Source organism: Dromaius novaehollandiae, chromosome 10 (assembly GCF_036370855.1).
Source record: "Dromaius novaehollandiae isolate bDroNov1 chromosome 10, bDroNov1.hap1, whole genome shotgun sequence".
In the NCBI taxonomy this organism is placed as follows: Eukaryota; Metazoa; Chordata; class Aves; order Casuariiformes; family Dromaiidae; genus Dromaius; species Dromaius novaehollandiae.
In genome coordinates this window covers 16,752,682-16,778,459 of record NC_088107.1, presented here as the reverse complement: position 1 = coordinate 16,778,459, position 25,778 = coordinate 16,752,682, and the positions used below count along the sequence as shown (strand labels likewise).

Genomic DNA, 25,778 nt, shown 5'->3' with positions numbered 1-25,778 from the left:
AGCGAGCAAAGCTTTGTCTGACCTGTGAGTCCATCCCTTTTGCTGCCCTGCGTTTGGTGTGGTGTACGTGGGAAGGCGACGAAGGCTTGTGGAGACGGGGACCTGATCTACATAAATGCTGAGGCAGATTCTGTCCATACTATTTTCAAAACCACTTCTGATGAGGTCAAAGCCTCATTGAAGTGCACAGGTCATGACTGGCAACATGAAGAGTTCCTCCCTTCAGGGGAAGATTAGAAAATAGTGTGGAATTCAAGGAAGCAGGACTGTAGGAATCCAAAGGGAATAGGACCCTAAAATGAGTGCATTGAACTGGTGCCTTGAGGTTTTGCCATGAAAATAGCTTGAGAGTGTCACTGAATATGATCTCTGTTTATTTATGATTGCCACCAACAGCCACATACATGTATGTGTGTGTATATATATATATGTATGTGTTTGTATATAGATATAAAGATTACTTGGAATTAACTGCATACATTCAATTTACAGTGATTAAGCAGAAGTAATATCATTTTTCCAAGTTGAAACTTGATCATAATCCTGAAATAGCATCAGTTGAATGTTGAGGAAGTGGCATGTATCCAGCCACTTCTGCCTAGTGCCAGAAGAGCTGTGCTTCAGACTTCTGATGTGGAGCTGGCCTTCCTCGGGGAATTCAGATCTGGGACTAGGTCTGAGACCTGCTTCTAATTTTAATTAGTGCTACCAAAATAAAAATTGCTCCCACAAAGCAGATGAAATTCTCCCTTGTGTAGATCAGCAGCACAAGGCCTCTTAAAAGCTTATACAGCCATAGGCCTTTTGCTGACCTCGGCACAGCATAAGCCTCTGTTGCTGGCCCATCTCCACAGGAATGAATTTTATCCAGACAGCACAGCAGGAGAGGTTTGGGTTAATATTCTGGGTTAGGTTTTTAATATTAGGTTACATAAAGGTCAAGTAGATAGTTTAAAAATAATTGAACATCATTGCTATAAAGAACCAGTGAAGTACAGCTTTGTCTTTTTGGTGTTGATCTCATAACACAGAGGTTACCTTTTGCGATCATACTCTGAACTACTAAATCTCATCACTGATGAGTTGTTTCCTCACTGTTCAGCCAGTGGCTAGATAAATAGCTAGTAAGTTAGTTAAAACTACTTCAGTTGACATTTTGGCAATTCAGGTATTTTTCTTTTAAGCACAAGCCATTTTTAAGTAATGGTTATAAAGAGTGAGAGGTGCTCTTACGCATTAATTCAGCAGTGAACTAATTAACTACCTGTGTATGCAGTTCAGTAACAATATCTCATCCATTTTTAGTTAATTAGGCAACATGATTTAGATCATCTGTGTTGAATTGACAGGTCAGTGTACCATCTCGCTACAGTTTCATCTAGGTGACAACCTAATGTGAAAGCCATATGATAGAACAATTTATCCCCCCGGAAACAGTAACTTAATTCCAGTTTTGAATGTGATCAGCCTATTGTTTCCTGAGAGAGGTCAGTTTTGAACTTGTTTTCTGTGTAGATTTTCTGCTATGAAATGTGCTAATTGAGGCGTACAGTTTTTATAAAATGGTCCAAACAATCATTTGAATAAAAAGAGTAAGACAAACAGAGAAAGAACCAAATTCTTCACTTCTCTACTCCATATTAGTAAGTTCATATTTACCATGTATGTCATTTTCTTCTCCTGGCTGAGTGTCTGGATGATGAATTTCAATAAAAACTATATACATAACAGCTCCAAGTACTCCCCCCAGCATAGGTGCAACTATAGGGACCCACCACCAATTATTTCCAGCCCTGTAAGAAAAAAACAAGAATTATCATTATTTGCTACTCAGGTTAACACCTTACCTTTTATTTGCCAGCTAACAAACACTGGGATGTGGCACTCGCTATACTGTGGACCTTTCTGTTTTTCTCACATTTCTGTAAGTGTGTGATGCCCCTGTCTGTGCTGGCGATACTGTGATTGAAATGCTTCAAAGTAATAACCACCAGGCACGCTCATCTAAGCGCTGTACCTGCCTCTTAGAAAACAAGGCACCTTTACTGCATTTCTGTTTGGGAGCAGGGAATGATTTCTCCCTGGTGAAAAACAGGCTTCATTGACTTACAATGAAATGAACTGGGACATATTTATTGGACAGCAATCTTGAATGATGCTATTGCCAGATGCTCATGAATGGGTTTTCAAGAGTGATTAATGCAAATGTATGTTGCAAGAGTTGGTTATCTCATCTGCATGGATATTTGCAGGTTCAGGACTGCAATAGTATATACTGCATTCCTCTTGACAAGTTTAATAGATTATACTTGATTTGTCTATATTTGCCTTGAGGAATGTAATAAAACACACTCAACTGTTAAGTGGGTTATACTTGGCTAGAGTGGTCAAGATTCAAATTTGATGATGTAGTGTCCTGTATCTGTACTTAAAATGTGGGATCTTTCAGTAAGAGGTAAGTGAACATCACAAGTTTTATACACCTAAAACTTGATCTTTCTTATAATTGTTGTGTTCAGTTAAAAAGCCCACAAGAAGAATATTGGCTCCACTGAAATGTTTACATTCACTTTGCACAATTACTAGAATTTCATTTTAAATCAGTAGACTTATGCAGATTTTTTAAGAAACAAGTCCACTGTTAGAAATTATAAAACCAATATATAACAGCCTCTTTATGCAGGAGGTGTGAGCTTGTAGCAGTGCTCTCCCTTTCCTGGAGGTCCGTATTCAGCTATGCCAGTAAACTGCTGAGCATTGATTTCAGAGCACAGACTCTCTTAACTGTGTTGGTGCATGCAGGTGTTTTGATTTGGTAACATGCTGTATCAATCGAATATGTGAGTCTCCAGTAAAAACCCAGCCGCCTCAATTTCATGCATATTGAAAATGGAGAAGTAACATCATTTTTTCTTCCACAAATACAAAGGACAAATTCATCTGAGAGAGGAACTTAACAGGAAGCTGCTGGGGGGTGGGGGTGGGGGTTACAAAACAATAGCAGAGTAGTTTTTAAACTATATAAATAATTACTCAGCACTCAGTCATATAGATTTATGCAGAAGTGAACTTCTGTTTAAGTCACAGCACGATAGAAGAGTGCTAATTTCACAGTGCCCTATTGATGATTATTTTATTCCTTTGTTCAAAAATGCCATGGGTTTTCTTTTTTTGGGGGGGGTGTGTCTTTGAAATTGTTTAGATTTTGCCAGGAGGATATAAAATAGCTCTTGATATCTTCTACTGAATTTATAGATCCATATGTTGTTCAGTCATGAATGTCTGTTGGGCCCCTGGACTTCTGGAACAAGCATGGACTAGGTTTTATTCTGTTAATCTGCACCGTAAAATCTACACTGGCTATGTGCATGCCTTCCCCGGTGTGTGTGGGCACATGCTGAAGGTGTTTCTTGGCAGGTTTCTGTCTCAGCTTGTTCTCTGAACTGACGTGGGCCTTGCTGGCTCCTGCCTGACCTTCTCCAATCGCGGCCCCTGTGCTTGCCGCAGCTGCTGCCAGCCACGCTTTGCACATTCTCTGCTGAGGCGAGCGGCCTAAAGCCATTGCAGAGGGTGATGCTAAAGCTGCAATGAGATCAGGACAGGGCTGAGTTATGAGCTTCCCCGACTCTCAGTCCTCCTGCACTGAAACAGGAGCGAGCACGCTTTGTGACAAGCTCAGACAGCTTCGTCGCAGTACGCTGACTTCTCTTGCACCCTGGCTTGCAACTCTGTTGCCGAGGAGCAGGAAAGGGCCTGGGGCGCTGGCTTTGTCACCATCAGGTGTTTTTCCTGGCCCTACCACTGAGGCCCTTGGTTCTGCTCGCTGGATTCAGCCAGCCAAAGCTGTGGGGCAAAGGGATGGCAGCCGCCTCTCTTGGGTTGAATTGCACATGGCAGCACAGCCGGGCGAGGGAGCAGGTTGGGGGGCGAAGGCACAGCGGCCGGGCCAGCAGCGCTCTGAGAACTCCAAAAACTTCCAGGAAAATTCAGCTCTGACTATGGCATATAAGCTATATGGGCTGGAAACTTTGGCCCATTACAGACTTTCAAATTCATTTCCCACCTTGCCAACAGCTGCGGGATAGTGAGATTACAACATAATTCAGGCATTTGGAAACATAGACAGTGTCCAGCTGCTGCTTTACCCTTTGGAAAGAATGCAAAACCTTTCAGAAGCTACCTGGCTATACAAATGCCTGTGCAGACGAGACGTGCGTCTCCTGACCGTTTCCAAAGCTCCGCTTACCTTAGCCCCGCTGCCGGCAAGGGGCCCACGGCAGCGGCCACGAGGTGTCAGCGTTACTGCACGGCCGCAGCAGCCGAGGAGGCGCCGGCCGGTGTGGTAACCAGTGCCTTACACCTGGCCTTGCCCCACAGACCTCGTGCCAGCAAAAAAGTGAAAAAGGGACGTACCACAGCCAGAGGGGTGAGCTCTTCGATGGCTAGTCTCAAATCCCAATGTACAGTGTGAATGCGTAGAGCTTTCTCACCTCTGCGCTGCTTTTTCTCATGCTTTGCGATGTTGCTTGCTTGTCAAATCCCCACTTGGGTGTTTGTACCCGACGCTCTGGCTGTTCTCTCGCTACAGCCAAAATTGTGTAAGCCCAAATTTTTCTTAAGCGTATTAAGATATTAAGCATATACTTAAAGAGAGACTTCCGGTTATCTCCATGGTTATAGGACAAAACACTGGAAACCTTTAAAGTCTCAAAAGGCTGCAACTATCTCTAGTGACGGGGAGAGTTGACTTCAGTGACACCTACTCCCCACTCCCTGAGGAGCAGTTTGCAGGAGCTGGCCACAATTGACTAAATATATTATGTGCAGAATGGTGATATCTAGAGGGTGCTACAGAGACAACTTTCCTTTTTCAATTATAATAGGTTAGAACAACTTCAAACAGGAGCCTTAACCAAAATATATCTGATTCCAGTGGCTCAGGAAATCATGCTATCATCTGTCTATACCTAGGCTAGATTCCCAGGGAGACCACTCCTTCAGGTGTCCTTGTGCAACACATAACAACGTCAGCATTGAGAAAACCTCTGCTCAGTTCCCTCCCAGTCCTCGGGGTGACTCCATGGGCCAGTGGTAAAACTTCCCTCCAGCCTGCTGGCAGCTCCCTACCTGAGAACACAGTAAAATCAGATCTTGCAGGGCCTGCAAGCACAAAGAAGAGGTAGAGAAGGGGATTTTCCCACTCTGAACTGATTATCTCTGTGGTTAAAGCATTTGCTTGGGATGAGGGAGTTAAAGAGTCTCATCCTTCTATATCTAATCTGAAGCCAGATCTTGCATCTTTTGGGTGCACAGAGAATATTCTGAAGCGAAGCTTTCCTGGGTCCCTGCCCACGCTGTACACAGCGCTCACATGGGCACAGTGACTTGGAAGCCCTCTGAGATGCTTCCCATCCTCACTCCGATGCTTAATGTCTCTTCAGTATTTCCTACTGCTTGGCCTGGGCAGCGCTGCCCCTGTGTCGCTGAGGAGAGTTCACACTTAGGTCCCAATTCCTGGCTATGCCTTTTACTAGAGAGCTTAAGCAGATGAAACACCCAAAGCTTAGCTGTTCCTCCTGCTGCATCACTTCAGTCTGCCATGCGCACTTAACCCCAGCACCGGCTGCTTCCCAGCGAGGGCCGGGAGGTGCGGTACCCAGCTGCAGTCGTGCAGCCTTTACCCTGGCCTGTAACTGGTCCAAAGCTTCCAGCTGTCTAACAAAGCTCAGGTTTCCTCCTGAAGCCCTACCTGGGTCTGCGCTGGAGGGTGCGGGAGTATTCCTGTCATATCAGTCCCTTGAACTTGGCTGTAGCTGTGGCATAATAAACGAGGGGAGAGAAGAAAATTTCTTCTTCAATTTTTACATTCCTGAGACTGTTTATTCTGGCAATGATCAGAGATCTCATATCTTACTTTTTATGTTCTCACATTTAAATGGCTTAGCATGGTCTTTACAGTGGAGATGTATTTCCCCTCTGTGTATAAATCCCAAAACTAAATTAGGAAGGGCCCATATTGGTACAGACGTAGAGTTTTCTTGTAATTTTTAAAGGGTAGATAAGTATGACATTGTGTTCGGAGAGGAGGGGAGTTCACAACTATTCTGTGACTAGACCATGGTAGTAGAGTCAGGCTTCCAAACTTTTTGGCAACATTATAGCCAACCTTGTAATATATGTGACATTATAACGCATAGCGTTATAATTAACGGTATAGCAAAGAATTATTGATAATTAAGTAGGTATGAGGGAGGAGAATCCTAAGCATGGGTTCTCACTCTGTGCGCTGCTGTTTAAGAAACAGTGTGATCCAACAGTGTAGTGGTCAGAGCTGAGGAGGAGGAAGAGCTGAGAGATAATGGGGCCAGAGGCTGGACCTGCGGACCGAGGCTCATGAAAGCGCTGTTGTAGCCCCAGCTTCCTATCTGGCCTACAGCCTGACTTTGGACTCATTTCCTCTACTCTCTGTGCCTAGTTTCTTAGTTTGAACAAGACAAGCTTTGCTACTGTTCTCCTCTGCAAAGGCACCTGATTTGGTAGATGGAAGACATACTAAATAAATACAGATTATTTGTACTTAGCAAAGTAGTTAAAATGAAATCTATTAACTGGAGCTGTCTAGCAGTCTGTAGTACTTCTGGGGATTCCTACTTGTAAATAACTGGAAAAACAGTTTATATAAAATTAAACCAGAAGATCCACCTCCTGATGACGCATTAGTGTTACTTAGATATCCCAAAGTGGCTCTTACACTGGATATGTGTAAGCTGTGGATTTGATGTGCAACTAATGAGCTGTGCATTAGGCCCGCCAAGAGAGAGAGGTGTGTGCGCCTGTGTGCGTGTGCACACATACGTATGTGCAAGGATTAGAAAGGGTGCTTTGAAATGTGGGAGAATAAAGGAAACTTTCTCTCATTCCCCCGTTCTCTCCCAGGCAGGAAGTCAGGCTTTAGATTGTTGTGTATTTCTGCAATAACTCAGTAGTAGTAATAGGCTGAATGAATCTGATGTGTCTGTGTTTTTTAGAGCAGCCAATAAATATTCCCACCTAACTCTCTCACAATTTCTTTTCTTTTCTTTTTGTTTTTGAAAGCTGCAGTACAAGAGAAGAAAGCACTTTTATATCTTCAGTGACTTCTAAGAACCTCTAATACTTTGGGAAGGGTCTGCTTGAAACAATGATTGATACTAGAGATAATGTGTGTTTGATTTGCCCTAGGAGCAGGAAATCCTTTTTAAAGCCTGGTTCCTAGGGCACATCTGACTTAAAGTGCACAAATAGCTTTTCCTGGTTTGTAAAGAATTATCTATATGTATATTAAGTATGACTTGGTACCATGTTGAATCAGGATCTTACTTTCCTACAAAGCAATTTTAGGCAAGAGCATTTCACTTCATATCCAGACTTACGTGAATACTTCCATTCCCCATCCTGCAACCGCTGTGAAGAGCCTTGGGCCTAGGTCCCTGGCTGGGTTCATGGCACAGCCGCTGTTCATTCCCAAGGAGCAGGTAAGTACAATTATAAGAAGTCCTACTGCAATTGGCTCCAGGCCCTTTGGTACTCCATTATTTTTCGTGTCAAAAATAGCAAATACAGCCAGAAGAAGAACAGCTGTTGACATCACCTGGCCAATGCAAAGAAAAGAAAGTTGAATAAATATGTGCAGATTCCTTCTAATAATGAAAAGAGAGGCCACGACATCTCTGTGAACTGTGGTGGCTTACGGTTGGTATTTAGATTTATCTCACTATACAGAGGAACAAAATTTGGATCCCAGTGTCTCTCTAGTTCACAGTAATGAGAAGTTTTGAGAAAAGGACAAGAAATGTGCTAAGGATATAGCAAAAAAATTCTGCAACAGTCTGGTGTGGAAGAGTGGAGGATTTCAAAGTTAACTCCTGTGTGAGGTCTGATGCTTCCTTTCCACACTTTTTCCTATCAATTTAACAATTTAATTTATTTGATCTTTGGTAGTTCTGCTATGACAATACAATCAGTTACATTGATATAAAGGTGTTTTATGTGACTGTAACTTACTCTGATAGATTATCAGAATAAATATTCATATCTTTATCCAGGTATTGCATAACACAGGACAAGCAGTAAAGTCTGTACATTCAAAACTGAGCAACTAAAAAATTAGGAATTACCTAAACTGAGTTTGCATGTGTAACTGTAATTTGACCTCTGCAAACAGAGCTGATGAGGGAAATTTTCTTGGAATATTTTTCTGATAGAAGTGCTGCTCTGCTTAAATCAAATGCTTTGCAAATGTTATCAATCTTGTTAATAATTAACTAAGGAGAAAAAATAGAAAAAAATTCAGCAATGTCAAAACATTCCATTTTCACATTGATTTTAAAGAAACTGTATATTTACATGTATATGTATATTGGTTTATTTGAAATGACTTTTTTAACTGTTTTTAATTCTGTTTTAAAATACACATGGACAAAATGATCTTATGGAAGGAAAAGTCTTTTGATTGATCCAAAACAAAATTCAGAACTGTCTCTCATACAAAATTTCAAAATACAATTTTTTTTAAGCCAGATTTCACAGTTTTCAAATCCTTTACATAAGGAATTCCTGTGCTTCAGCAAGCCCTAGTTTTTCATAGCTCACTTATGCACTATGTATTTCATGTGTGCCTGAAGAAGGCAGGTAACTGGTTAGAAGTAGACAGGAGATATGAAACTTCATTTTTCACTGTTGGATAAGCACAAGTGCAGAATAAAGATGGGAAATAAGATGGAGTTTTTTTCAGGTTCTCTCAGTCATTGTAAAAATAACAAACACCACAAATTCATTTGCAAAGACAAGATTGGAAAGGAGGCCCATGATAGTAGGAAACTCAGTTGTGTAGTGTGTTAAACTGGCTGCTTAAGCACTATTTAAGGAATAATAGGTCCACAAAATGGGCTGGATTTTGATGTAAATGGATGTAGCTCTGCTGAAGTTAATGGAGAAGCACTGCTTTATGCTGGGAAAAGTCTCACACACATACAGCATTAAAAGTATGTGAAGAGTGCAACAATTAATATGATGAATGTGGAGAGAAAAACTTGAAATTATCTTGCTTGTAAAATATGACTAAAATGTAATCCCTGCATACAGCATTGCATTTTCATTGCTGTTGTACATAGTGATATATGACCAAAATGGTAAGATTCATCATAGCTGTTAAACATCTATGTGTTTTTTATAGCCTGGTTTTATAGTTTTCAGTATATTTTATTTGTGCAATCTAGATAGCAAGTGTACTTACCTGATCTGCAAATCCATTTATGAGGGACAGATACGGAGCTGGGTATGTTGCAAAGATATGTGCTGTTGCGTTAGGTCCTGTGACTTCAAGTGTTCCATTGCTATAATCCATAAAGGCATCTGCAGAAAACAGCCATTACCTGGTTGTGCTCTCTATAAACATTGCATCTTCTAGGACTAGAATATAGTTGATGGTGCGTGCACTCCGCATTCTCCACTGAAAATCATTGTTTTATCTGGGAGCACAGTTAAAAGCTTTGAGGTGATGAGCTAATTCATGCCCTTCTGTCTCATCTCTCCTGCTGTGCACTGAAGTACTTGTTTTATGTATTACAGCTTTCAAAATCGGGCTCCCCCCCCCCCCCAAACATTGGTCCAAAACCAGTGCAAGGGAACGTTATCTGATCTTGAACACATTTGCATTATTCTGTAAGAGGTGCTGTGTTTGGCATGATGCCCTGAGAAATCCACAGCATCCTGACTGTACTGCTGTAAACTTGCGGAATTCCCAGCCACCAGGAATTACTGCTATTTTGTTCGACAGTTGTGCAATGACTTGTTCTGGGAGCGAGCTCTCCTGAGAAAACTCCTCTTCTAAAGGAGTTTGAATTTCTAACTCTGTGTGGGCTTTATATCCAACTGTTATGCCAGTTGTCAAAGATGGGAGGGGAGGCACTAGCCCCCAAAATTGGGTTCTTTTTTAGTATATTCAGAATATATTATAAATAGTATTATAAAACTTCTGTCTCGGAACAATTTGCTACCTTGACAGTCCCTGAAATGTTGGAAACAGGAAGACTCTAAGACCAAGCACTTAAGAATCTGCATGAAGAGAGAAGAAACCTACACCTTTATTTCACTAGTGAATCCAGTGATCAGGTGGTTCATGTGAGTAAAGAAACAGCTCCGTGCCTCCCCTGGAAGTCGTGGTGAGGATGGTTAGCTTCTCCTGAAGGCAAGAGGTAGTGAAGAGGTCATATTTGCCCCCAGTTTTTCTAGTTTCACTTAAGGTCATGACACGGGCTCAGAGAATTTTCTGTAGTTCCCTTTGGTCAGGCTCTCTTGTGTGCAGTGTCACATTATTTTGTTGCATTTAACCATTACAAAAAAAGGATAAGGAAAAGGAAATTTCTCAGTGGTGAATTACTGTATATGCCTTTAAAAAGGCCTCATGTTCAGAAGCCTAAAGTGTACGTTCCCTCACCCTTTCAGGGACATCATTGAAAATGAAAGCACCTAGCTCAAATACGTCTGTATGGGGAGGAGGGGAGTGTTGAGTTCCTGTGTCTGTTTGACTGTCAGTGACTTTTCAGTGGAGTACAGGACATTTTGGAATTGCAAGTAGTAGGAAGGAAAAGTAGAGGAGAAATTTGGGAATTAATAAGAACAAGAGGAGAGCAAAGATAAAGGATATGAGAAAACATGAAAAATGAAAATTCTGCAATCCTGAATTACAGGAGGAAGTAACTGGAGATTAAGACAAGTTCATTGTGGAAACATGCACACAGAAGCACCTGTGGAGCTTCTAAGAGTGTGCCTCCTAGCATATCTCTGTGCCAAGCACCAGTGAATGGCATACACCAGCTCCTTGGAGACCTTTGAGAATGGCAGATGCCATAGGTGGTCATGGGCTTGAAATGCCCTTATTGATCCATTTTTGACACCTCAACACTCATGCACTTCTCCTTTCTCGTCTTCATTCCACATGCCCTGGACGAAAAGATGAAAAAAGAAAGGAAGCCCCTCACAGTTCCAAATGTGAGTTCCGATACAGCACCATCCTCACCCCTGACTTCATCCCAGCTGTCCTGGTAGAACAGAATTCTGGTACAACTCCAAGTGGGAAGGCCCTCTGTTCCCCAGTCCGAACCCTAATTCTGACCTTAACCCTAGCCATAGCCATAGCCGTGTGTGCAGCAGAGGACGGGACTCCTAGCTCCCACTGTGTGATGGGACACAGCCCTGTGCTGGCACTGACCCTCACCCCTGCCTGGCAGGATTCTTGTAAAATTTCAGTTCAGAAGACCCAACCTCTAACTGCAACCCTGCGTTCCCTAACTCTGCTCACAGCCCTGCTTCTACCTTTCACAGAACATAGTGAATCCAACCCCAAACTCCATGTGTGTGTTGACCTGCTGCTGCATGTTGACCACAGCCCTAACCCTAGCTGTCTGGCTTGAGATTCAGGTGGAAACCCTGTTCTGGAAGCTCACAGTTCCCAAACTCTAACCCTAACACTAAGAAAGCCACGAAAACATACCAGAAATGGTTGCCACGCTTCCTAAAGCTTTTTTATAGTCTTGATTACTACTGGTACCAAGCAGCTACCTGGTTTACAGTAGGCATTTTCATTCCAACTTTTTCTATGTGGCCATGAATCCCAGCAGCAATTGTACTGGAGACAAAATCTGGGCTGTCAGTAGCGAGAAGCTTTAGATAAGATAGACTGGGACAACAGAAGCAGAAGTTTGGAGTAAGTGACTGAAGGAACTGATCCAGCTGAGTGGATTCATCAAGACAGGGAGACTTGTGTATGTAAAGTCTGATTTACTAAGTTTTTTCTCCTTGTGGCACACCATATAATAGAAACATGTCTCAGGATAAGAGTAATCTTTTTTTCCCCCTTTTAACATGTGACCCCTCTGCCACTTACCCGAAGTGCATTGCCTCTGAGAGCTATCTCTATAGGGTGGTCTGCAGCTTAGTCAGGAGGGACTTGATCTCATATCCTGTAACCTCGATGAACTACATTGGTGATACTTGCCTACAGGCACTTGGATCAGGTCTTTTTAATGTTTCTAATTTGCTTGGAAGATGAATAGCCCTATATCCTGCCTATTAAGTAATTTAAAATCCTTACTGAGAAATACGTGATCTCAGAGTATCTAATTTCCCATGAATAATTTTTCAGAATTTCAGAACATTTCCTGGAGTATTAGCATTTCAGAAAACTTTTAGGATATTTGGAATGCTTGAGCCTTTTTCCCTTCAAAATCTTTATGTTCCTTCCTTTCTTCTTTATGGCTTTAGCTTCAGTCCTGCCATTAGCTGTGTGTGAACGGAGCCCTCTGCTTGCTTGGCATTCATTGAAAAATTGGGGCCTTAGAGACTGTCTGACCTCTAGTTTGTCCTGTGAGCATGTCTAAGGTGTACTCACCATAATAAATCCCAAAGACAGCCGCTGCTCCAACAAATGCTCCCAGGAATTGTGCTAATATGTAAATTGGTAATTTGGTCCATTTTAATCTTCCAGTCACGCACATGGCTAATGAAACTGCTGGGTTTATGTGACCACCTGAAAGATAAATCACAAAATAACAGTCATATGGATGGCTTGCATACATGGGAATAGGTGAAGTATTTGTAAAAATGTGGGCACTTTTGAGCATGAGACTATGTGCATGGTTTCCTGGAGCTTATTTTGCAACTAAATGCTGAATGCAATTAAATTGAAACAAATTGGATTAAATAAGAAAAAAGAAAAAAGAAAGACAGACAATATCCACCAAGAGCCATCCTGGTGTTTGCAGACTGTGCTATATATCAGATTGCTGTCTTACAGATCATAGATCTATGGATAACTTCACTAGAAAAAGCCTAAAACTGACCTATCAGTTGTGGTGGGAGAGTCCATCATTCTGCAAGAATTCTCTCTCTTCAAGGGCTTTGGCTTTTTATTTGCTTTTAAGGGATGAGTGGGGCACCAGGATACTCATTCAGCTTAGCAAGCATGTAGTAAGATTAAGAACTATCACTGACTTGAGCAAAATCTGGACTGCCCTCAGGGAAAGATGGATTTAAGTCATGTTTATATTCCCCTCTTCAATTTTCAGACTACATAGAAACTCAGTTTTTGTGAACATAAAATAAAATAATGTTAGGGCTGCCCAGCTTCGTGCTGATTGCTGGTGATCTATGCCCAGATGAAATCCAGGAGACAGCAGTGCATAGATCCTAATTACATTTTTTCATCAAGCTCTTAGACCCTCCAGGAAGGTCCTTGATAAGGAAGCTGATGAAGTAGCTGTACCTAATCAGAGAGTTCTATTTCCTGTGTCATTTCCTTCCTTAGTATTTAGGAGTCGTTACACCTAAACTCTGACAAGGAAGAGATTGAAGACGATTCCAGCAGCACTGGAATACATTGTGACAATTTCATTATCAGAATCTAAAATGTATTTATTATTATGGCACATGCTAGTGATTTGACCCAACATCTTTTATTAACATAGAAAAAAGTGTTGAATGCTTTTGGAAAACTTTTTTCTCACAAATATGTAGATAATGCCTAAGAAATACATATTTCTTGTCAAATTAATAGACAGATGAAACAGTACTCCACAGTGAAAATACAGTAAACTTAAGTTTTGCAAGGACATAGCAGATCCATTGCTCAGCTTCCAAGTGAAGTCACATTTCAGCCTGCATGGTTATTAGAGAAAATGATGGCCTTTGTCTTTAATAAAATAACTAAAAGAGGGTGACCTTTGTCTGTCAAAGGATAGTGATGGAGAAAGGGCCTCTATGTACAGTTTCAGTGTTTGCTTGCACTTCAGGTCACTGAGTCATCATCTTATGAAATCCAGGCACCTTTGATACCTAATGAACTGACAAACACAGATAACAAGCTGGATAAAACCTCCTTTGTATCATTTCAAAAACACTGACCTAGTAGCATCAGTCCTGAATTAATTTTGAATTCCTCTCTGTGTTTCAAATTCTTCAGCACAGAGCAAATAGATGGATGGCACCTTATTTAACAGCCCTTCATGGGAATTTTGATAAATTGTTGTCCTGTCTTTTGTTCTTTACTCTGGCTGAAATGAATCATTTTCCTTTCTTTCAACACCTGTTATAGTTTCCCACCTGTATATAATATTGGGTGATTATGATGGCCAAGACAAGTCATAATAATACTAGAAATGTCTGATTAACATCATATCTGGAAAGGGAAAATCTAGTTGAAGGCCATCATCTTGATGCAGGGGAGTTAAAACATTCTTGGTTCTTGTGCCATTAGCAGTGTTCTGATGAAAAATGGGCAGCTTTGGAAAATGTGTTCCCCATTCATCTGTAGTTACAGCAATCACAATCATGACTTTCTCGGAAAGGTTAAGTTTGAAAAAGTGGTTGGAAATTACCTAGGTGTTGAAGAAAATGAGATGGAGGAAAAGTGAGAAAGGGAAATTTCCTAGATAAAAGAACTCAAATTCACCAGCTGTCCAGCCCATATATTTTATGCTACTGTGAGTTTAGAATTTCGTACAGAGCTGATGCAAAATATTTTAGCAGTACTTAACCATGAGACTTCGGGATGCCAAAGAGCCATAGAATTTGCTAGCAAGGCTATATAAGAAGTGGTGTTCTAAAACGTCCACCAGTAATCAAATGTTGGATTGTTACAACCTACTGAAATATCTGTTTCTGTTCTTTCACAGGGAAAATGCTCTGCATGCAGAATTCGTTGTCATGGGAAAAAGCACAGGAAGCACAATACTGCAACCTCTGCAACCACTGTGCCCTGCTGGAATTGAACTCTAATCTTCTATATAATAAAGGTGGATATCCCTTAAAGATCCAAATGTAGGAAACATTAGTGTCTTTCCAGGTTATTTTCATGATACTGCTTTAGAAGATTTTAACTGCCTATGTATAAACGAAGAGTTGCAGTTGAAGGTTGCTCAGATAATAAGAATATACTGCCAAATTAACTTTGCATGGTATTAATGAGCTATTCTAATAAGTTTCAATGGCATTAATAAGACTGCCTCTTTCACAGTACCTTGAGCATTTTCTAAAGTGAACTTAGAAACATCCTCATGTACGCTGTCTTCGTAAAAGGATTTGTACTCTTTGTAAAGGAGAAGACAAATAGCCGCAGTAATTTCTGCTAGAGCAACTAATTATAATGGCCCAGTTATACCTGGAGCTACATACCCAGATGAACTTTACTCTTTTTATGAATGGTCAGAAATTGCTATATGAGAACTGGAGTACAAGTGAACAAACAAAGGGGCAATGACAGTATATTGACAGTGTATCGCAGAATGCATCTCCAGTACTGAATCTTCTTGATTTTTTTGCTGTCTGTAATCTGCTGCTTCTGAGAATAAGCCAGCTGAATTTCTTCTAAAATTTGAGGCAGGGAGCAGACTTGGTATTTTACTGCCTGTCATAGGACAGGGAGAGATGTGACTGTACTCTGTAAGCCTGAACTCTGCTGGTTATACCCATCATTGGGTCTTTCTACCTTCTGTCTAGCTGGCAACCATTTTGGCTGGTGATTGCTGGGTTCTGTAAGCTTTTCCTGGTCACTTTCTTAAATGTGGTTCCTATGCTGTCCAGAATCATTTCTATTGACAGAAATTTTGAAGGCAGCGCCAAGCAGATATCTGGTTTACAAAGACTGATTATCATAAAGGTCAGAGGTCTGCCAAGGGTTACATGCTGTAATTCAGATCAGAATTTGATGGAAGAATTTATTAAACACCAAAAATAGAAGGAAACAAGAAGAACACAAGACTTAGTAGAGGAACTCTGATACAGATACTGCTGTAATGGTGCTGGCTATTACTAGACAGAGAATTGCTTATACCATGAAATGGAAGTAATTTAATGAGGTTTCTTCAAAACTGTGGCAATGAATGCTATACAAGAAAAAAAGGTTGCTTACCAGAAACCCCCCCAGACACATACAGTGCTAGGACGACTGCCACTGCAAATCCAACAGATACTGTCATGGGCCCACCATAGGTTCCTCGGCTGAGGACAGCCTGCCCCACGCACCCACATCCGAGTGCCTGTATTTTAAAAGAAAAAAGTAAAACCATGAGCATATATGTGAAATGTTATTAGTTAGTTTGTAACTCTTGTTGCTGTCCAGATATAGCTGAAAATGTTGTTTAAATGTTGAAAAAATGCTGAGATTTGAAATTGGGGGCATGTGTGCTATTATTGCCTTTACTGCAATGAACATTTGCTCTTCATTTCCCGTGCTCCGTGACCAGGAAGAATGTCTGCTAATGAGGACCTGCAGTATTAATAATCATGTGGTAAATGGGAATCACACTCTCTAAACAGCAAGAAAGTGTTTATGACACTTTCTTTTCTTGCTTTAGAAGTCAGTGAAACATATGCTGCTCCTCATCTCTGCTTGTATTTGATGTACATGGTTCTTGTTTGCTCTCTCCCCAGAAAACACTTTTCAACTACAGTGGTGATACACAGCTCAGAACATGGAGCCCACACAAAATCTCACAGCCTCTGCAACAAATTTCCGCATCTGAAAGTGGAGGTGGAGTTAATACTGTGCGGTAAGTTTCAAATTCCAGATTATTGTTATTATAGTCAATGAAAATATTATTTAAAAAGTCACGAAAGATAGATCAAAAAGCTTTTAATGTCTAATGCTGAAATCTTGGAAAGAGAAAACTCTCTGGAGATTATAGTATGTGTTACTGTTATGCTGTCTTGATATCATATACTGTTCTATCAAAATACGAACTGCTAGACCTTAATATCATTTATTTAAAATGGAGACAACAAAGGAGAAAGAAAGTCGGAACAGCTAGAATGATTCCGAGTAATGCAGCAAGAATCAAGACTTAGGGCAACAGAAGTGAAAATCTAAGAGTTATTATGGACCAAGGGAGAGAGAAGACAAGACAGGGCAAATCCTGGAGAAGTCAGGCAAATAATGTTTGTAGCTTCATAGTTCAAACAGATTAAAAAATAAGTGGTTGCTTATGCTCCTGAGGAATTTATTTTCCCCTTGCTGCCCTCAGCTAGCTTTCTGCCAATGCTGAGAGCAGGGCAGGTTCTAGGAAGAAGAAGAGCTGCTCTGGCAGTGGGGCATGACTGAAGGTCAGGCTCGGACTAGCCTAGCGCTGTTCTAGGGTGAGCCGATAATTGAGAAGTCTCTGGGTGCTTTATTGGCTCTGCAGCTTGAACAATTAACTAAAGTGGGAATATCTGAACAGTTCACATTGGAGTATTCCTAGTGGATTTAAAGTAACTTCCATTTTATGCTGATTCTCTTCAGAGTAAGATTCAGCAAAGCATTTAAATGTGTGCTTAAGATCACCTTTATTCAGCTTTAAAGCTTGTGCTTAGCTTCAAGTATGTGTTTAAGTCCTATTGAAGTCAGTAGGAAAGATTTTCAAAGGCATGAAGGGCCTTTAGTTTAAGATAGGCTAGCTGGTCCATTTCTGCTGGAAATCAATTTCTGTCTTTGAAAAATCTTCTCTTTAAATCTGTGCCTAAGAGTTTTGCTGAGTAAGGATCCAACACTCTATGGAAGATTCCAAACAGTAACTGTAGTCTGAAATTTTTTTTCTTCTTTGCAAGTATAGGTGTATCTAACATGATCTGAATCATAATATTCCTGGGATGTGATTAGGTTTATCTTGAGCGACTTTAGTTTCTTTGATGTTAATACGGATATTTTTTGTCCTCCTCTTCATGGTACACGGCAATCTGATTTTTCTTCTTTCCATAAAATCATTCCATCTTAGCCAATGCAGTTGCTTTTGTCAAGCTCTTTGCTTCACTTCACTATTTTCCCATTACTGTGTGTCACCAGTGACTGTATTGCAGACCTTATTAACTTTGCTTATTTGAATACTTAAAATTTAGTTCTTGTTGAAATACTTAGTTGCAAGGCAGTTCTGTTCAGAGACTATGCAGTGTAACAGGAAAGCCTCTTCTGCCTTAAAAATAGACTGTACCAAAAAGATTTGACAATAGAGGTTTAACAAGTAAATCCTGCTAGAATAGGTGCAATTTAAACAGGCAAAATCATACTTTTGGTTCCATTATTTCCCCAAGGGTTTTAACTAATACAGAAATGTGATTTAAAAACTCTCAGCAAAATTACACTCCTAACCAGCTTGGCAATGCAGGCAAAGTTTCTGGTATAAAAGTACCCTGAGACTGTGTGTCATATACCCAGGTGCAGTTCTTGCCTTGAGGTTCTAGTCATGCAAGGAAACAAAACACTGTACAGTGCCAAAGTATTACAGCTGTCAGGATACGTTACGGGTAGAGTTGTGTTAGCTGTAGTTTAGTGGACTGTATAATTGGAAGCTGCAAGGCGGATGTTCCAAGCAGCAGTCAGCTGCTGTGCAGTGGACGACATATACGTATGCTGTGCGTTTTCTCATTTCTACTAGTATCACATACCTAATAATTAGAATGGTAAGCACAAATGCACATACAGATATTATAAACACGTAACAAAATACATTTTAATTGTTCACAGATGCAATTAGTTGTTTTTTAAACTTCACATGGAGCAATTCTAGTCATCATATATTTATATGTTTAATTAATTTGGGAAGAATGGGTATCCTGGAATTTATAAAGTTTAAGGTTAGAGCACAAGACTAGAGGAGGTGTAAGTAGTGTGCTCTAACCTTCATTTTCCAGACTTCTCAAAGGTGGTAGTAGTCCAGAAATTGCACGAGGCAAGATAGAAAGCTGGTATGGGGCCCTGCACGCACTGGGGCAAGTGCAGTTTGCATTCACAGTTTGCATTTGGGCATGTTGTTAGATCTACAGGTATGCACATGTGTTCCGAAATGGCATAGACAAAATTTAGCAGATTCAAAAAAGAGGCCATTCTTTTGAAAATATTACCCTTTTCTGTAAGGATGGTGAAAAAAGAGAATGGGAATGGGGGAGATGGGTATAGAAGAGGATAAGGGACAGTAACCACATAAAAATTCATGGGAAGAGGGAAGGAATTAACAGAGGGGGGCTGTAGCCTTGCTCCCCTCACCTAAGGAATATCATACAGTAACAACCATGTAGTTCTCTTGCATAATAGCTGCTGCTCTGCCTGTCATAAGGAAACATGCAATTCCAGCTGATGTGTTTTTGTGTTAACCAGTCTTAGAAACTGAATCTGCAAAGAGAAGGCATACAAGAAGGCTTGCACACCGCTGCACTGGCTGCCTGCGTAGTGGATGTTGCTAAATGACTGGCTGCTTATGCACAGTGAATGAGCACTGACTATCTCAGGCACAGTCAGCGCGTGCCCGTTGTGGGGTGAGGGAACTGGGAACTAAACATGAAAATTTGGACCATGCCATGGTAATATTTTCTCCACCTACATTTTAAGAGAGAAAGAATTTTTTTGCTCATACATACTGTAGCTAGCTTGACATAACTGGGATCTACCACCTAATGGAATTACATGAGCAGCAGTTTAAAAACTTGTGATTCTCTGCTTGGCTGAGTTGAGACCAACTACATCATCAAGTTGTAACTGTATGTTCTAAGTTTCTAGGCCAAGCTCAGCCATCAGCTACACCCACACAAGCTCATTGACTGAAGCACGCAGATTCGATGGGAGTTTAATTTAGAGTAGAATATAGTCAAATATCCTTATCTTATGTTTCCAGCTTTTCATCGTCTTAGCAGTTGTCTATAACCTGATCTGCTTACTGAAGTAGTTCCAGTGCTGACTTTTTGTTCACAAAGTAATAAGATTGCTGTCATAAATAACATGTAGTTCATCTGGGTGTAGAATAGCTGTCTGCGCATTCTCTGCCAGAAAAACTTGCTTCATGGACATTAGATCCTTTTCTTTGTTTTGGGTAATAAGGCTAATGTTAGGAAAGGGAAACAACTGGCCTCCTATGAGCATAATGTGCTGTTATTCCCTGACAGCTTGCATGACTTTATCTCTGTCCCACTCATCCGAGAGACTAAAGATTACTGTGCCTCCATCTGTGCTATTTTCAGGATTTTTGTCGATGCACGCAATAGCATTTTTCAATATAAATAGGATTTCCTGCAAGATCCAGATCTAAAATTTTAGAGAATCTATTTTCCTACATAGCCTTGAAAGCCTTAGGAATCTTGAGACACAATGCTTATATAAAAAAGGCCCCTTCTTATCAAACAGATCTAGTGGTAGTGTGTATTCATAGCCATACCCTCTTACTATGACAGTAAAGCCAAATATCCTGCTTTTTAGCAATGTGGAGATAATGATGAGAGTTTTGGTACAGCTTGTACCTCATCAGCTGCCAAGTGGTGTACCACAGATGTCCCTGGGGGCAGAGGATGGCCTCTGTGGTCACACAACTGATGATGCCCTACTAGAAGAAAATAATTAAGCACGAGTTATTTTCTGGAATGAAATCCAGAGCTAGAAATTACAAAAAAATCATATTTTAATTGTAAACTGAACACTTTCAGTCCAGAAACTTTAGAAAAATAGTCTCAAGACTTCTGTTTTAGTCAGTTTTCCGGTCAGTTATTAGTCTGCTCGTCTATTTCAGTCAGTTAAACCCCCACAGTTGATTATGAAAAATCTCCAAGGATCACTCCACCGCTTCAGTGTTGTGCAAGGATGCCTTTGTTGGGGGAAGACGGCAGCCCTGCCCCTTGCCACGCAAGCTCCCACCTGTGTCCTCCCGCTCTTCCCCGACAGGCATTTCCTGCTAGCGAGCGGCTTGTCTGCTCCCCTTTTCAGGCTGGCCGGACCTGCGGTGTTGGCCTGGAGTCTGCGCACGTGCGTACGGTCCGGCGCAGAGCTGCGACGGGGATGCGCTCTGAGGGCAATGCAGTGTGTTAGGCTACAGCTGCTTACTGTGAGAGTCCTTCTGCTGTCCTAAAGTCTCCCCCTCTGCGGGTGCGGAAGCAGAAGGGTATTGCAGGGACACCCCAGGACACACGGGAAAGCCGTGCTGTGCCACCGCTAAGGGAAACCTCTGTGACTTTTCCAAACAGCAGCCAGACTCAGCACAGCTGGTTTAGCCCTGACAAGCAGCGACACTGGAGGAAAGAGTCAGAGTTCTTTGGGGCTTGGGAGAAGTGGCTGCACTTGCCCTTCACTGCAGGTGGGGTCTCTCCAACCAAAAATGCCTGTGAAAACATAGAGGGTTGTTTGTGTTCTTCTTCAGTCTCGCGGGTCGTCCCCCACCTCCCCCTGTTAACGTTTCCAAATACAGTCAGTTTGGGTGTTGCTTATAAAAGTTTTCAGATAAAAGGTTGATTACTAAATTGATGGTGTCCTTCTAAAAGTGTATTAATTTGGGTGTATTTTAGAACACACTTTCATTTCTAATCCCATTATTTGCAAAGCAACTCTGCTTAGAAATTTATCCATTGCATTTTATAATAAGGAATTATATAATGGATTAGAAACTCTTTACATACAGAGCTATATTTTCGCTGTGTTTGTGTATTATCTGTGGCAATGGTCCAGACTGGGCTCCTTAAGCATTCCTGCAACAGGGATAGTAACATATTTGTCATCTTTAGTCAAATCAGATAGTACTTACAATTTTTAACGTGAAATAAAAATATAGCCTAGCAGTCAAGTAATTTTTAAATACTTTAAAACCACATGGCTCTTATTTTATCATTAATTACATATTGGGGGTGGGGTGGGGGTCTGTACATTACAATTTAATCAAAGCTGGAATAATAAAAAATTGCTATATCCGTTCTCCTGATGATCCCCTGGGACTCAAATAATATCCTCTTGGGTTCAAATGGATTTCCCTTTGTTTTTTTTTCAGACTTACTATCTAATAAAATAAGGGTTTGGAATAGAAACTTATCACTTAGGTAATTAAATAGTATAGACATAAGCCCTAAAATGATTGCCATTTTGAAACTGTTTTTTTTTAATGACAGAAAGCATTACTACTTGGAGACATGAATGTAAATTTAATAAGGCTTTGGATGAAATGTGTATATTAAGGCTTTAAAACACATAAAGATGTGGTTCAGATTGCTCTGTGGGAAAAAATACAGTGAAAATATTGAGGTACAGACTATGCTGCGTTATATAAACTGATATATTTTTCTTTGCTTTTGCACATGCAACAGGAGACAAATAAAAGCTTGGAGTCACCTAGTGAGAATGCAAAGGCCTGCATTGTCTCATATTTTATTATGATTAGTATTGCACTCTTCATCCTGAAATGCTAAATATGCTTTTCTGTCCTAAATTATGTAGGACCACTGGCTTGAGCCAATTTCTCAGTGCTATTTGTTTTTATTTCCTTACTGAGTTTCAGAAATTCAGGAGAGAAAAGAAATGAAACATTTCAGATTGAGATGCAAACTTTCAGGAATGAAACATGGCCCGCTACAAAGGGCCTAGGAGGCAAAGACTAGGCAAGGGAAGCAAAGCTTACCTAGTAGCTTCTTGAGGAGAAAAAGAATATATTTAGGTGCTGCTCCCCTCCAAGGTTACTCATTTACTCTTGAGCTGAGACGTGCTTCTGCACTTTGCTTCCTACACCAACTGCAAAGACTAATATCTTTCTAAGCTGTTAAAATATGTTTAATCTCTGTAATGGTGCTTGGGGAATTGTACCATTCAGAGATAGGGCAGGAGCAGGCATTGCAGTTTCTGAGAGGTCTTCTATCTTCTCTTAGGAATATAAGGATAAGTGTGTCTTTTCTCTCCTTTGGGTGCAGGAATTGGAGTGGTTGGATCTTTGCCATGCCATCATGTTGGGAGTGCAGGGTCCCGAGCAGTTAATGAATGCTTCACTGTGTTCTCTTTATAAGCTGGTTTTATTGAAAAATAAGCTATGTTTCTGAGCTGAAAGTTTGCAGGTTTTAGTAAGTTTAGGAATGGATTAGAAGTAACTGAGTCAAGTTTGCGACTACACTAGACCGTGGACTGGAGAGCTCACTACAATTCACTTTCATGCTGTGTGGTTCATCATCTTGAACCGTTGAGATCACAGAGATATAAGCTTACTGTATGGCATGAAGTTCATTTATTATCTTTCATTCTGCACTCCAACTGTTTATGACAGTTTCAAAAAGTTATGTTTTATTACTATTTTTTCAATTTGACCAAACTTTTGAAAGACCAGCCTGTAAATTTGTGTCTGTAAAACTTAAACTCATATTTTGCACTCACAGTTGAATCTCGGAAGGATGCAAGCCTTCTGTGAGGCTAATGGAGAGTGCCAACACTTCAGTTCTACAGATGCAAACTTTCTGGGAAAAAAAAAAAGCATCTACAAAAAAGGTCTTGAAAAATTAAGTTCAGCTTACTTACTGGAACCACTTCATTAAACTGAGAGAGCTGTGTTGGGGCTGATGTTGCAAAGATGAAGATAATTCTCTTTTAAAACCTTCATACGATACAGAACATTTGAGTCACCTAAAAGTTTAAAATGTCATATACTGGAAAAAACAATAACCACAATTTTTGCACTTTGTTTTGTATTGAAGAAAAAAAAGGATTTCCTGTGACTTTTCAGAATTATTTGCAGTAATAAACATTTCAGAGTAAAAGAACATTAGGTAACCTTCCTTTCAGTTCTTTCATACTGCTAACTATTCAGCTGAATTAGCAAGAAAGAATTCAGTGAGATGTAAGTGTTGTCTGGAACAAAAATGTAATTGATTTTGATAATGGTAAAATTATGGAAAGAACAGCAGTGTGTAAGAACACCTCTTTCCACACAGCACAACTGAGGACCTTTGCTACCACTTTGACTTCTGTTTGCAATACTGATTTAAATACAGCTGCAAGAAAGAGGAAGAGCTTGATTCTTACTTGGTTTGCACATCATCAACAGAATCATTAGCAGAATTTCATTTCTTCAAAATACACACGACTGGTATATTTGCAGAAACAGGAAGGACTCTGAGTTTGTGATGACAGTGAAAAAATGAATCTTATTCTCATAAATTAAGCAGTTTTGCTGTAGAAGTGCAAGATTAGATTCTATGACATTACAGTCATAAGCGACTGTTACTATTTACTGTTTGTACTATAGTATTACTGCTACAAACCCCAATATATGGAACACTATGAGATAAGAGCCACTTTTCAGAGTATGGCCATTGCTGAGGCCCATGGTATTTGTTTGTAGCTTTATATAGTATTAAAAAAGGTATTGAATGGCATATCAAAATGTCAGTTATATATTTTAATAACCATTTTATGTAGTTTTGACAAACTTAATTGTCTAACAGCTAATTATACAAGATATTGTACTCCACAAAAGTCAGCTGCTAATGGCAAACCAGGTAGCTGTTAGAGGCTACAGCTGTCTATTTTCTTTTTTATTTTAAACAAAAGTTGCTGAAAGCAATTTCATCCAATACAGAGAAAGAGTCTTCTTTTCACATAGTCAATATTTAGAATAAAATAATTTAAGTCTTCTTTATTTTAAAATTTCTAAGTAGTAATTTTGTATTAAAAGCTAAAGGCTTTTCTCATTTAAGAAGTAAATGATCAAAAGCTGCATCTGCTTTCATGCAATAATTTCATGTAATAAAGATTCCAATGCATGTTTGGGATAATGGATATATATTACTGTACATATTGTAATTAATGTGCACTGAAATGTAAGGCCACAAAAAAGAAAATATGGAAAAGTTGCTTAAATTTTAATCATCCCCTTGACGGAGCAAATCCATGGCATGTCATACTTAAAGATTTTTCAGGCAGGAATAAACTCCCCCAAAAAACAGGAGTGATAACTTCCATAATGAAGTGGTCAGAATACAAAAGCAAGACAAAAAGATTTTGATGAGCACAGGATAAATAGCATTCCTTCTCATTAGTCAGAGTGTTTGCAGTGTGGGATGTCATGCACACAACTCATGCACATGCTCTTTGCTGACTGCAGTATCTATGCATGCACAAATATACTAACATTTGCTTCAATGCGAATTTTGCAAGAGGCTCCCTCTCTCCAGTTGGAGACTAACCTTTGGGACAGGAAAGGTGTCCTCATCGCTAGCTGGCTTTTGTGAAGCTGTTTTATTTGGGTGGGACCATTCATACAGACATGTTCTGTTCTCTGCATGCTGCAACAGTAACAACTGAGGATCATAATGTCTTCATTTGTTCAGACTCAGTCTTAGGCACTTATTTGACTATGCTCTTAGACAGGCTGTTGAATGGAGAAATTTGCGTACATGCTACCTGCTTTTCCTTATATCCTAAATGGTAGTCTGTGCTCTGTTTCAGCAAGGAAATGTACACTGCTCTGGACCCAGGAGATGCTGGCTCCTGTGCAGCTTCTTTCTGGGAAACTGTGTTTAGTAAGAGGTTCTTGAAAGTGAAAATAAAATACAAACTACGTTATGTGAGTGGTAGCTGGTAAAGGAAGCCACATGGCCCATTTGGCTTCTCCTTTGGAACTGTTCCAATTCAGATATACTTAATAGTGTAAGCCAGAGTAAATCCCATTTTGCAGGAGAGCAATGCAGCCAAGTCCCAAAGGGGAAATAGAGAGAGCAACATGATTGAAAGCAGAGGGGCAGTTGGATGGGCGAGTTGCAGACAGACTCACTGAAAAATCACATAAAACATCTATCTGATCCAGCAGGGCTTCTTGGCTCTTTTGTGCTGATACCCAGAGGTTGTCCCCCCCACTCACCCCTAAAAGCCCCAGGAGAAAAGATACTAAACCAGGAGTCATGCCAGAGATCAAAAAGCTCCCTGAGTGCTCTTTCTCACTGGAGGCCTCAGGGCAGCCCCAGCTACCGGAGGCTGAGGCTGTGTC

General features: G+C 40.4%; 1 protein-coding gene and 1 long non-coding RNA gene across 3 annotated transcripts in view; one reads left to right on the top strand and one right to left on the bottom strand.

The window, feature by feature from the left end:
• The window catches only part of LOC112991114 (uncharacterized), a 68,538-nt gene that overhangs the window by 28,351 nt on the left and 14,409 nt on the right, over positions 1-25,778 (top strand). The window contains exons 5-6 of the long non-coding RNA XR_010390783.1: positions 14,712-14,831; positions 16,468-16,586. This is a non-coding gene — a long non-coding RNA (uncharacterized LOC112991114). The remainder of the gene's footprint in view (positions 1-14,711; positions 14,832-16,467; positions 16,587-25,778) is intronic.
• AQP9 (aquaporin 9) overlaps positions 874-25,778 on the bottom strand; it is a 28,968-nt gene continuing 4,063 nt past the window's right edge. Inside the window, exons 3-7 of one of the 2 annotated variants that reach the window (XM_026113386.2) lie at positions 15,947-16,073; positions 12,431-12,568; positions 9,275-9,393; positions 7,413-7,630; positions 874-1,793 (exon numbers count right to left, since the gene is read on the bottom strand). In XM_026113386.2, coding sequence (XP_025969171.1) covers positions 1,631-1,793; positions 7,413-7,630; positions 9,275-9,393; positions 12,431-12,568; positions 15,947-16,073 — 765 coding nt within the window. In that variant the 3' untranslated portion in view covers positions 874-1,630. Of the gene's footprint in view, positions 1,794-3,887; positions 5,814-7,412; positions 7,631-9,274; positions 9,394-12,430; positions 12,569-15,946; positions 16,074-25,778 lie in introns of those variants that run through there. The other variant, XM_064517434.1, reaches the window with a different exon arrangement.